Genomic DNA, 12,500 nt, shown 5'->3' with positions numbered 1-12,500 from the left:
CCTACAAGCCACCGTAGAAACCGTAGTTCAATTAACACAAGTAAGAACCGCAGATAAACGCCAATCGTGCGCGAATCGCTCGACTCTCCTTTTCCTCGAACTATTTAGGTGTACCAAACTTTCGCCCCATTTTTGTATTTTAGTTACCTGTCGTTACGTTGTTTTTAGATCTTGTAATTGTCTTGTTTTCTGTAAATAACATTTGTGTAAGTTAAAATAAAAACTGACTTGACTTGACTTTGACTTCAAAATGGCCAAGGGCCATGAGGGCCATGATAAGATGACCAGTCCCGTTGAAGCATATTTTACGCATTTGGACACATTTCATTCCGAGTTCATGTCTGCCTCCTCTTCAAAGCGAGTCTAAGTGCGAAGTTTTTGTGATGGTAATTAGTTCTACTTTACATATGAATGAAAACTAATTTTCATAACAAAAACTTCGCACTTAGACTCGTTTTGAAGAGGAGGCAGACATGAACTCGGATATGGCCTATTCTTCTATAGTTCTATAGTAGTTTGGCCTCCTCCAAAAAGCACTACTGACGTCTACTTCCACTCTTTTTGGGGAATCTCATCCAATCAATCTCTGCTAGCGCTTCGCATACAAATTCGCTTGTGCAGGTTGTAATGCCTGTTACGTTGCGGAAACATCCCGACATATTTTGACGCGTACACGTGACCGCCTTGGAATGGACATGCTCTCTCACGATTTCCAGCACCTGCAACATTCTGAGGAATGTCGAAAACTTTGTACCGATAGATGTTTCTCCATTTTGACAAGTCACTCGTTTCAGGTCATTGTTGAAACCCAAAACCCTCAATTTGGCTAACCCGAAACCTAAAATAATAATAATAATAATAATAATAATAATAATAATAATAATAATAATAATAATTTATTCACTTATATTGCGCAAATTAACAAAAATTTGATCAAATGCGCATTACAATTATGAAAAGTTAAAAAAGTTAAAAATACCTATATAACAATTTGCGAAAAAAGAATAAAAATCTTAAAAGCGAATTAAATTATGAGACTGCTAGAAAGATGCCTTTGAAAAAAGATGCGCTTTTAGATGGCGCTTGAACTCCTCTAGGTCACTCTTGCGTCGCAGCTCTCCAGGAAATGAATTCCATAAGCATGGGGCCGCGACTTGAAATACCCTGTCACCAAGAGTCTTTTGGTGATGCGACTCGGCATGCGAAGCAAGACCTCACTAGAGGATCTGAGACTGTAACGTTGGCTCTCTTTGACTGTGATTAGCTCAAATAGGCAGCTGGGAGCAAATCCGTGTATGGCCTTGAAAGTTAAAAGACAGATCTTAAAATCGATTCGATATCTTACTGGCAGCCAGTGCAAGCTAAAAAGTGTCGGGGTGATATGACAAAACTTTGGAAGTCTAAAAATGATGCGCGCTGCCATATTTTGTACACGCTGAATCTTATCTAGCTGCTTGGCGGGCAAACCATACAACAAACTGTTGCAGTAATCAATTCGACTTGTAACAAAAGCATGCACTAGCTGCTCACACGTCTGCTGCGTTAGGTACTCCGAATGCGCCTTAAGTTGTACAAATGAAAATATGCTGCACTGCATAGTTTGTTTACGTGCGTGTTCATAGTAAGTTCTGGATCAAACCATGCGCCTAGATTCTTAACAGCTGAGCTAGTTAGAAGCACTGTTGATGTGCCAATCTGAAGAGCATCAAGATCAACCTTGCGCAACTGTTGGCGTGTGTAAACAAGCAAGATCTCAGTCTTACTGTCATTTAGCATCAACTTGTCGGAGATCATCCAGTCCCTTATATCTGCGATGCAAGTCATCAAGTTCAGGCCTAGGGTTCGCCAAATTGAGCTCGTGGGTTTTGGGTTACTTTCCAAAAGCACGAGTGGTCCGTCAAAAGTGACCAGTGCTTTAGACCCGCCGTTGATACGGCAACAAATGGTTTCCAGTTGTTGGTCAAAGAGGCAGTTCATAGACCTATGTCATAATGACGGCCACATTAAATATTCTTTTGTTTTAATGCTAATGAGCCTTTGTAGCCTCGCTACGACGAGCAAATTTCCAAAAAAACATTTGTTTCAAAATGAGGGTAGTAGGTCTACTTAAACATAACTACAAAAGAATGTAAAGGTGGTCGAAAGTGGTCTATATCCGCTGGGCAAAAATCAGTCTTAACAGACGGTTGAAACACGCGGAGCTGACTCTTTCTTTTCAGTAACATTTATGGTCTACGTTGGTTTTATGCCGCTTTAAATGATGCTTTTGCATCTTTTGCGCGCGTAAAAGATGAACGAACATCAACTAAATAATATTCCTTTGTTAGCACTCAGCACTGTAACGTTTAGCGATAATTTGAAATTATGTTGACGTATATAACATTCGCATTGTAAACTCTACTTGCAACCGAATATGATACAACAGAGTAATAATACACCTATTGAGAATCCCAACTGGCTGGAGGCAACCAGTTGGCTATTTACAAGGGCGGCTGAGGAGTTGTACTACTTGGGGGGGGGGGGGGTTCTTAGCATATGAAGGGGTGGGGATGCTCGTCTAAGTTAATTAAACCCCTAAAGGAGACCACAGCGGTATATTACAGCGCCCCTCCCCATTCTCCGCGCCAACAATACCGCCAGCTACTCATTTCAGACCACGTGATGTTTTCAAGAGAATTCTCCTTTTGCTTTTCATACGTTATTCGTTCACAAGCACGTGCAGAAGACGACATTTGAAAGAAACTATTCTCTAGAGTAACAACACGTGGTCTAAAATGGGAAAACAAAACGTGCAAGCAAAAATAGGCCCGCAGGCGTGCATGTGACTTCTGCTTCAATATGTAATGCCATCGAAACAAAGGACTGTTTGAAAAATCTTCAGTTCAAACACTTAATCTTTGAACATTCATTCACTCACTCATTCATTCATTCATCAATTAATCAATCAATCAATTAATCATTCATTCATGCATAGGCCGTATTCATAAATGGCAGACAAGAAATTATTCTTTTGTCTTTGTGCTAATCATCCTGAGTCACTAGCCTCACTTCGGAGAAAAAGTTCTTTTGAATTTTGTTTGTGCTAACGAAGCTATAGTGAGGATGATTAGCGTAAAGACAAAAGAATAATTTCTGGGCCGCCATTTATAAATACGGTCCGTATTCGCTCGTGGCTCTAAATAATTCGCGTACCAGTGGGCCAATTTGTGAGCATTTCAAAGATGGAGACTGTCACTACAATAGGCCATTTTCGAAATATCAAATATTCAGCTTGATGATAGTGAGGGAGTGAGGACAAAACCAATAGAAACACGTTGGAATAAATGTGACAAATATTTACATATCATCCACTTTCCTTTGTCTTTGTCCTCTAAACCTCTCTTTCAAGCTGAATTTTAATGTATCGAAAAAGGGCTATTCAAAGACGTCCGTCTGGATTAGTGGGACAATTCAATACCTTTGCTCTGGAAAGGCTTGAAGACAACCATTAAACAACATTATGATAAAATCATTGAATGAAGCCGCTGGATGAGCTGCATCACCCACAACCGAGCTTTCCATAATATACTATATTCAAGGAAAGGAAGTTAATATTATTTATAGTACATTTTATGTAGTTGTTGCGGTACAACCATAAATACTCAACTTGGAAAAGGATGGAGAAATGAAGAAAGTGACTATTTCAAAATGTCAAGGCAAACAATTGGAGAGTGAACATAGTTTAACAAGTTCTGTTAACTTTGGTCAAATGCCTAGAGGGAAAATATCTGTTTACAAACATTGCTTTTGGTATTCAAATTTGCCCACCACAGGAACAAAAGACCCGTTGTTTCGACAGCCAATGAGACTCTGGTTGGCACATTAATCACAATAGGTGACGTCTACGATATCTTCCCTACTGGCAACAAATTTTAACGTCAATGAGACAAAAGGCAATTCCTTTTTCAAATTTCTTTGCAACTGCACAAATTGCTTTTAATTAATTAATTAACACTTTGATGACCTCGCTTAGGAATTCAATACATATCCGAAATTAAAATCTGTGGCTTTCATTTCTCTGCCATCCCACTTTCAAGTCGTATGAGAACAAGAACACGCATTTGACCAGAGCAGATAGCAGCGCAATCGCACGGTCATGGGTTCGGATCCATTCAAGCCTGTTCTTTGTTCCATGCTTTTTCGCAACTGTTTAAGGAGGCTCGAAAGGTTTTTCAGCTGAGCGCGCGCGCGTAAGCCACACACGCAATTCGTAAGCTGCTTGCGTCAGCTCATGATTCAAATGGATCACCAGAAATAAACAAATACCGCTAATTTCGCTTACCTTTCTCCAATTCCTATATACATGGAATATAAATAGACATCTCCTATTCACGAAAACTACGAAAATTCTACTAAACGGTTTAATAGTCATTTAAATCCGTTTGTGTTGACCTTTAGCTCCACTCGCGCGCGGACTCGAATGAGCGGGTGACGCATGCGTAAATGCTGATCTTGTAACCCCCTAATTTCTCCTGATTTTGCAACTTTACTCGTTTATATTTCTGCTTCTGGACGGTGAATTTTTTCATTTTTTGCATGTTAGCTGAGATTAATTTAAACCGTTTGTCTTTCAAATTAAAAAAATTCTGTAAGTGAAAAAAAAAATCGGAGACAAAATTCAAAAAAACTTATTTTTTTGAAAAACTGATCTACAGATTTTGTTGAATTTTAAATATTTTAGAGAGTATTTCTAACATTATCTGGTAACGCTGAATGGGAAAAATTTCACCGTCCCGTTTCTTCAAAAAGGACAACATATGTTGATTTTAAGGCTCAAAGAAATGCCTAATATCGTTGCCATGGTAACATTATTTTGGAGGAAAACATAATGTGAGAAATCTACGATAGGTACTTAATACCCTGGCCAAATTTCGTCTTGATATGATTGCCCTAACTGTATCTAAGGACAGAATATGTTTATTTGTTTGAAAAAGGGAGAAACTATTTCGAGCCTCCTTAAATTCCTTTTAACCCTTTGACATTCTTTCCGCTAAGAAAATCGATACATATCCGCAGCTTTCATGTATAGTTCATCAAACTTTCAACTTCTACGGGATTTGATACGAACTGGTAATAGGCCAGTTTCGTATTCTTACGGTAGGGTTGGATCGAGCATGAAATGGAGACTAATGCGGGGAAATCTTTTCACATGCAAATGGACCATATTCGTATTCTCAGTATTGGGACTGGAAATAGCTTGCAATGGAGGCTAATGCCGGGGAATCCTTTCAAATGCAAATACCTTTTAGTATATTCCCCCGCATTAGACTCCATTGCAAGCTAGTTCCAGTCCAATACTGAGAATACGAATACGGTCTATTATTTCCCCCGCATTATTAGCCTTCATTTCATGCTAGATCCAGTCTAACCGTGAGAATATGAAACTGGCCTATTTACCAGCTCCAAGACGACTTGATAGTTCATTTAGTTAAACCAGTTAAGATTCTAATATCTGTTAGACGAATCCATATTGCCGTGTAATGCTTTCTTTATTGAAAGTCCTGTTCACTTTGTGTACTTTCTTAACTGCTACTTAGGTAATACATCTTTTAATGGCAACAGTTGATTTGCTTGTTAGTCCACGAAGAGGCACTTGTCACGTTCTATATTAAGTCTATTTTTCATCATTGAAAGCCCAGAACAGCGTTGCTTTACCGTTAACGGCCCGATATCGAGTTGCAAATGAAGTAAAGCTTGATACGCAGTTTCCTATAAACTGATCCGCCATAGTCAACACCGCTAATTCCACAATTGGGTCATTTATTTCGTCTAAAGAATCTCTCTTGTGTACAGATACCTGAAAATAACAGACGGGCTGATTTAAGAGGAAAGCAAGAAAACACGACTTTTAAAGTCAAGAACTGAAAAGTGAAAGTTTTCACATGCTACGCACGTGGTAACAGTAGAAGATCACCAACGCCACTGAAACAAGCCAAAACAACCTGCAGTAGCCGTATTTAATAAGAGGGTTTTCTTCAATACGAGCTTTTGCCACGTAAATTAAGACTGGCTGTAAGATGGTCGACCATTATGGAGTTGCACTGTTTAACGCCTTCCAACGAAGCAAATACGGGCTTTTTTGTATGAAAAGATGCTCATTTTCAATCTATGGGTATGGTACTACGATCAAAAATCACTTCTCGCTTTCTTCACATTTTGAAAGTTGTTGTGCTGAATACTCAAAAAGAGAGATTTTATGCATAAATTTCACGAGAAAAACCATTTACTTTGACGGCAAATTTTTTCATTTGATGGTTCGCCATTACTTGGCGAGGTTCTTACAGATAAGCCCTCAAAGAGCGGGATCGAGGAGAAAGTGACGTCATTTACCAACAACAATCACGGACAAAAGTGCTGGGAAGGTAGCATGACTTTGGAGATAACCCCCCTCCCCCTTATCAATGTTGGATTTTCCACGAAACAAAACGGTGACTTTTCTTCCAACAGTGAAGATGGGGGGAGGGGTGGGGCCATTCGAACATGGTATTTCCCAAATAGTACAGCCACTAGGGAGAATAATCGAATTAGGTGTGAAGTGAAGTGATGCGCGCAACCTTCCCAACAAGTTTTGACCACGATTGTAGCTTAAATTAATATGCAAAACACGAATTGGACAATCTGGAAGCCAAAAACTCTTGCGTTGCATTCCAATTAAGCCGCATTCACACACTTCATTTTTTACGCTAGTGAGTAAATGTCACTTTCTCCTCGATCCAGATCGCTGCAAGCTTATCGGTGGGAACCGCACCAAGTAATGGTGGACTGTTAAATGAAAAAAAGTGGAGTTAAAAATATATTCGCCTGTTGGGAATTCAACACAAGTACTTTCGAAATGTCAAGAAAAACGAGAGCTGATCTTTTTCATCGTAGTAGCTCTTTATAAAAATGCCAAGAGTGCGTTATTTTCGACATCGTGACGTCATCAACGTCATCATCGTCACAATTACCGTTACAGTGTACATGTACCAAAAGAAATTGCACTGAATACCTTGAGTGACTTCAAAGCTCCAGTTAATTCCTTGGTCATGGGATCGTTGTCCGTGGCCACAAATACTCTTCTAACTTTAGTCTTGTTCACGACCTTTTTTACTTTCCTGAGAACTTCAGTATGCGATGGAAAGCACATCTCGTGGGTTAGTTTCCGCTTGGATCCCGATGGAATGCATTGCGGTGATGCGAAAAACGAGTTCATTGACGAGTCTTTCACGTGCTCGCAAGCTCTTTCCTAACATACATGCAAACAGCAGACACTACTGAACAGGCGTCATTACGCAATTGGGAAGCAAATTTCAGAGCAGTAAATATCTCATAATTTATCATACTTCAAGAGTGGCGTTTGATCGTTTGTTTGTTTATTTATTTATTAAATCCAATGTCCAGTTAAATAGCTGTATTATTGGTTTAGTGAGCATAAGGCAATACTATTTACATATAAACTGTTAGAGCGATTTTCAATTGAGTGTGGTAAGACAAATACAAAAGTGATTACTGTAGTGTCCAGGTCTCCTATCCCCATGAGACCTGAGGAGTGTTTTATATGCACGGCGAGTTTTAGAAATTTTACATATTAGAGATTTAATCAGCGAGCGTAAGAGTGGACAAGGAATATAACCTGTATAAAAATTTAGAGTGAACTTAGTCGGACACTACAATTACTTCAACCAATCACAGCAGGTGCAAAGAGCGTGCTGAACCAATCCAAATTCGTAGTGTGGGAAAAATCGCGCGAGCAAGTTGCGATTGGTTTTGGTTTTTCTTCTCACTGGTTGATAAACTGGTGCGTGATTTTCAAACCAATCACTAGGGAGTCGCAATTGCAATCTAGTAGTTACCTTTGACAGTCATTTGAAAACTGCTCTAAAAGCCTATAATAACAAACGGAAGTAAACCAGGCGTCCACAATAACAACATGCCTTGTATAGCTACATTTACGAGGAATAAAGTTACCAATCGGATAAATGGGGTTCGTTTCTCAACAAACTGTGATGCTGGGTTGGTGGGGAGCGAGTGAGCAAATTCGCTCTGAAGAAGGGCTGACCCTCGAAACGTCAGCTTATAAATCTTGCCTATGCAGGATGAGACCAAGTTTCGTGTACATGTGTACCAATCCGATTACCTTTAGGTCACCCATGATGATGACACTAGAAAGGAGTGTCGTAGACGCTGGGTCTTTGAACTGTAAGTTCCTAAGCTACATTCAGAATTCTCCAAACCAGAGTAACATCAAATTATGTCCGATTGTCAACCTGGTTGCAGACTGTGAACCTTAACTTGCGTGACTGTTGTCATTTTGATACATCCACTGCAACTTCCATTTCCATTAGTGGGTTTTTATACCCACTACGAAAAAGCAAAGAACACTTACTCCTCCGATAGTAACGGCAGCCCAGATCCCTTACCAGGGAAAGGATTTATCAATAATACAAATTTTAAAAGGGTATTTCTCGAGGTACCAGGAAAACTATGATATCCTGAGAATATGAACATCGAGCTACACTGTGCAGGTACATGTATTTCATTAAACGAGAATGTGTACTTACAAAATCAATTCCATTGCGAAGATGAATGGCAAGAAATGGTTCATCTTTCAGCACATTCGTTATAAACTTCTTTGCTTCTTTTTCAATCCTTGCAGACCAATGCACATACTTCTGAAGCCACGTGTGTTCCTCCTTTATAGGAAAGGAACCAGGAGCTCCCATCAGGGCTATTACAGGGTAGTCCGATGTTGGAAATCTAGATACCACCGAAAAAGGCAAAATTAACAAAACAAAGTTAACATAATAAACACAATCCACAAAAGCAAACTAAGGCTCTTACCAAGGGAAAGTCATTTTTTGCCTCGATACTCAAGTCCCAAAGAAATGCAATGCCGATGTGCAATGTGATGGGAGCAATTATTGCTTTTCATCAATGCTTTTCATCTACGTGGCTAAGGTCTCACAACACGTTGGTTAAGGTACATGTAGGTCCTCGTTGTCATGGTTATCATGACAAGAAGTGTCTATGTGTTGTCTTGTCACTGTCAATAGGGACCTTTAGATCGGAGGACAAGGACGACTACGAGTGCAAGTTTTCCGTTCTGAGCACGCGCACTTCAAAAAATGTCGGCTTCCAAATCTATGCGCATGCTCAGTACGCAAATTTCGTACTGGTAATCGTCCTCGTCCTCCAATCTAAAGGTCCCTATTGTTGCTGCCAAATCACAGTCATTATTGTTCTGACTCATAATTGTTGTCACCATGATCATAACAACTACTTAATAACTGAAAGTGAGGTTGTTACTGCAAAATCTCAAACCAAGGCCTTGCCGTATTGACCAAGCAATAGCGAAGTCAATACAGCTAGGCCAAGGTTTGAGATTTTGCTGTAACGACCGAACTGTCAAGGTTATTAAGTTGTTCATTATATGGCTAACAGAACTGTTCTAAAGAAGAAAAAACTAATTTGCATAATCCATAATCTGCCAGTTGGCATTATGGGAGAATAATGCCCTAGCGCTTCGTTGCTCTTAGCCAACCACAGCACGTGTTACATCGGCCAGAAACACTAGCCATATAATAAAATATATATCTATACCTATCATTCCAACCATCTCTGACCCACTGCTGGTCTGCGTCCCATAACAAGCCACGGTGTTCCCTGTAGTCATCAAAATTAATGTTAAAGTGATCCCAGAAAGGACCAAATGGATTTCCCTCCTTCATTCTGCATTTGTCATCACTAAATGAGTAGCAGAAACCTACAGCATAAAAATTAAAAATAAAAAGCCTTCTGAAACGCTGCAAAAGAGCTTAAAAGCAAAATTGTTCTTGAAACTTCCTCTGACATTGCCATGTCAATATCAAATGAAAAAGAACAAGAAAACAACCACAAGAAAATAATAAATAAATTACAAAATTATGTTGTGAAGGAATTACCATAAACAACAAAAGTCAAACCTATACGTTTCCCAGGTGGCCAAACACTGGGTGCAATATTCTTCATAAATGTTTCCATTGTAACAATCTTGTGATAATCTTCAAGTGGCTTTACAAGAAACCAATTATCAAAAGGTACCCTATCCTGTGATGAATAAACACACAAAGTCTCTCATTAAACTACATATTTAGAAAGAAGAATGAAAAAAGTATGCCTGAGAGAAAAGTCCAAATGGAGTGTCTCAGTTACTGGCATGGGGACAAGCCTCTGTGTGATTTAAGAAAGATTCTTCCCACTTAAGCCCCCTGCCTTATCCTCTTCAGTAATAATCGATACCATGGGTAAAAGATGAAGGTAAAGTTGCACACAAGCAACTGAGGGTCACACAGCTGGAGCTTACCCTGGTTTCAAGTAGCATAACATGTAGCAGCTAAGGGTATTGCTAGTTGGCATCCGTTTTTGTTATAAATTGTTGACTTATCCAAAACCAAACTTACAGAGCCACCAATCTTATTGCTTGGGTACACTATCCATGGGGGAAGTACAAGTGTACGATTGAGTCCCTTTGCAAATGCCAGTGACCCCATAAACTGCTCAGCTTGGTTCCCAAAGCGACCTGTGAATGAAAGAAAAAATGAGATAAAGAAACAGTTGATGAAACTACAATAACAGTATAAATTATTGCACCTACTCTTTACATTTAATAAATCTGTGAACTCCAAAGTTCAACTTTCAACCGAGATTGTACTTTTCTCTGCCACCAATCACATTTGCAGTAACCGTTGGCTGACTTTCAGGAGAGAAACCAACAAAGCAGATCGAAACTGGCCAATCGCAATGATAGATCTGCCCCATTCACCTGCTTTCCAAACGTAACTGAAGGTAGTGACAGTCTGAAACCATTACGTGGAATATGTATGCAAGTTAATATTTACCAGTAGGTTACAGTAAAACAAAAAAAAAAGGAGACTGTCAGTTAACTTGAATAGATAACCAATCCATGATTACAAGGGTTTTCAATAAGAATTTGAGTAGGCGGCAAAACCTAAGGAGTAGGTGGAGAATGGAGCTTGCAGGGGGTTTTGGGCCTCTTAGAATGCATTTCCTGCATTCTGGAGCATGAATTTGAACACTAATATCACTAAATCTCAACTTTTTTACTTCAGAGAGAGTACATGAATGCTCTAAATTTTTTTGGAAATGCAGTTGATGGCAAGAGAAATTTTGGGTTTTGAACAGACGCTAAAATAGTGTGACATAGCCCCTTGAACGCTCCTTTGCATTTACATAGCTGTGTGAAATGTATTTCATCTGTCGTGACCGAAAATGTCGTCTTGTCACGCTTCAGATGTAGTTAGGAAATCAGGCAGCTTACACCACATACTGGATTGCCGGATCGCTGTCTCAAAACATGTGTGCTCGATTTTCGATCACTGCCTTTGACATGCACAGGAATACAGAATTCAGGCATCTCTTTTGTTTTTCATGAACAAAACATTGCCGATCCAAGGCTCATGTTCTGTTTGAATGTTTCTCATGTTATTCGTAAAACAAACCAAAAATAAACAAAATACAATAAAACTTAAAATAAAAATACATGTAGCCACAAAATGACTCATATAAGAATAATAAAATGCATAATCATTGGTGTCACAATCTTGTTGACTGCAACGTTTCAACCACTTCCTGCTAGTCTTCATCAGGTGATAAGGTTGAACATATCACCTGATGAAGAACCACAGTAAGTGGTCTACAACCTAAGTGACTGCATCGTGACACAAATGATTATATGTTCTATGATTTATTTTATACCACCATGACGACCAATAACCACCCTTATTATGTGACTAGCTCCATGAGCATGCAAGATGAAACAAATCCTGTGCTCTGATTGGCTACCCGAGCGGGCAAGATGGAGCTATCTTGCCCACTTGGGATTTCTTACTTGGTCCCGCAAGATCAAAGATCAATTTTTGGTGTTTATCCCATATAATAAACCCTTTTTCTTTTTGTGCTTGTTTATGGACCAAGACAAAGACGCAAAAAAAAAGAATTTGGCCAATATCCAGCCATCTTGACCTCATGCTTGGTCAATAACCCATACATTCTATGATATTGACCCAAATAGTTATTATTATTTTTGCATAATAGCAATAATCACATAATTAGAAAATACTATCGGAAACACAAAAGGACAAGGTTTTTCCTCCTAAAATAATTTACTAATTTTATTATTACAAAGGGAGCTACATGATTGAAACGCAGTTCTTGTATAGCTGTTTTCTAGTGTGCAATTCATCCAGCGTTGTGTTTGAATTAAAAAGTACTACTCAAAATGGTAGTAACATGCTCCTAATTATCCAGAGATAAACTTTCAAAATCTGAATACAAAAAATTATGTATTTCAGAGGGAGACTCCATGCTTCAGCAATGTAAATTTAGTCTTGATGATCACCAGATGATTGCTGAAGGGATCCCAGATAAACAGTCAAAGTGAAAAATTTGGCTGCATCAAAAACAACTATTATGTCTCTTTGATA

General features: G+C 39.0%; 1 protein-coding gene across 2 annotated transcripts in view; it reads right to left on the bottom strand.

Annotated features, from left to right (window-relative positions):
- Positions 1–12,500, bottom strand: part of LOC138021070 (GDP-fucose protein O-fucosyltransferase 1-like) — a 21,971-nt gene that overhangs the window by 6,257 nt on the left and 3,214 nt on the right. The window contains exons 2-7 of one of the 2 annotated variants that reach the window (XR_011126337.1): positions 10,458–10,576; positions 9,981–10,104; positions 9,619–9,781; positions 8,580–8,775; positions 7,028–7,264; positions 5,593–5,836 (exon numbers count right to left, since the gene is read on the bottom strand). Coding sequence is in view for 1 of the 2 variants with exons in the window: in XM_068867945.1 (XP_068724046.1) it covers positions 5,654–5,836; positions 7,028–7,264; positions 8,580–8,775; positions 9,619–9,781; positions 9,981–10,104; positions 10,458–10,576 (1,022 nt within the window). In the remaining variant the exon portion in view is untranslated. Of the gene's footprint in view, positions 1–5,509; positions 5,837–7,027; positions 7,265–8,579; positions 8,776–9,618; positions 9,782–9,980; positions 10,105–10,457; positions 10,577–12,500 lie in introns of those variants that run through there. The other variant, XM_068867945.1, reaches the window with a different exon arrangement.

This window comes from Montipora capricornis, chromosome 2 (genome assembly GCF_036669925.1).
Source record: "Montipora capricornis isolate CH-2021 chromosome 2, ASM3666992v2, whole genome shotgun sequence".
Classification (NCBI taxonomy): domain Eukaryota; kingdom Metazoa; phylum Cnidaria; class Anthozoa; order Scleractinia; family Acroporidae; genus Montipora; species Montipora capricornis.
This window is presented reverse-complemented; position numbering and strand designations above follow the sequence as displayed.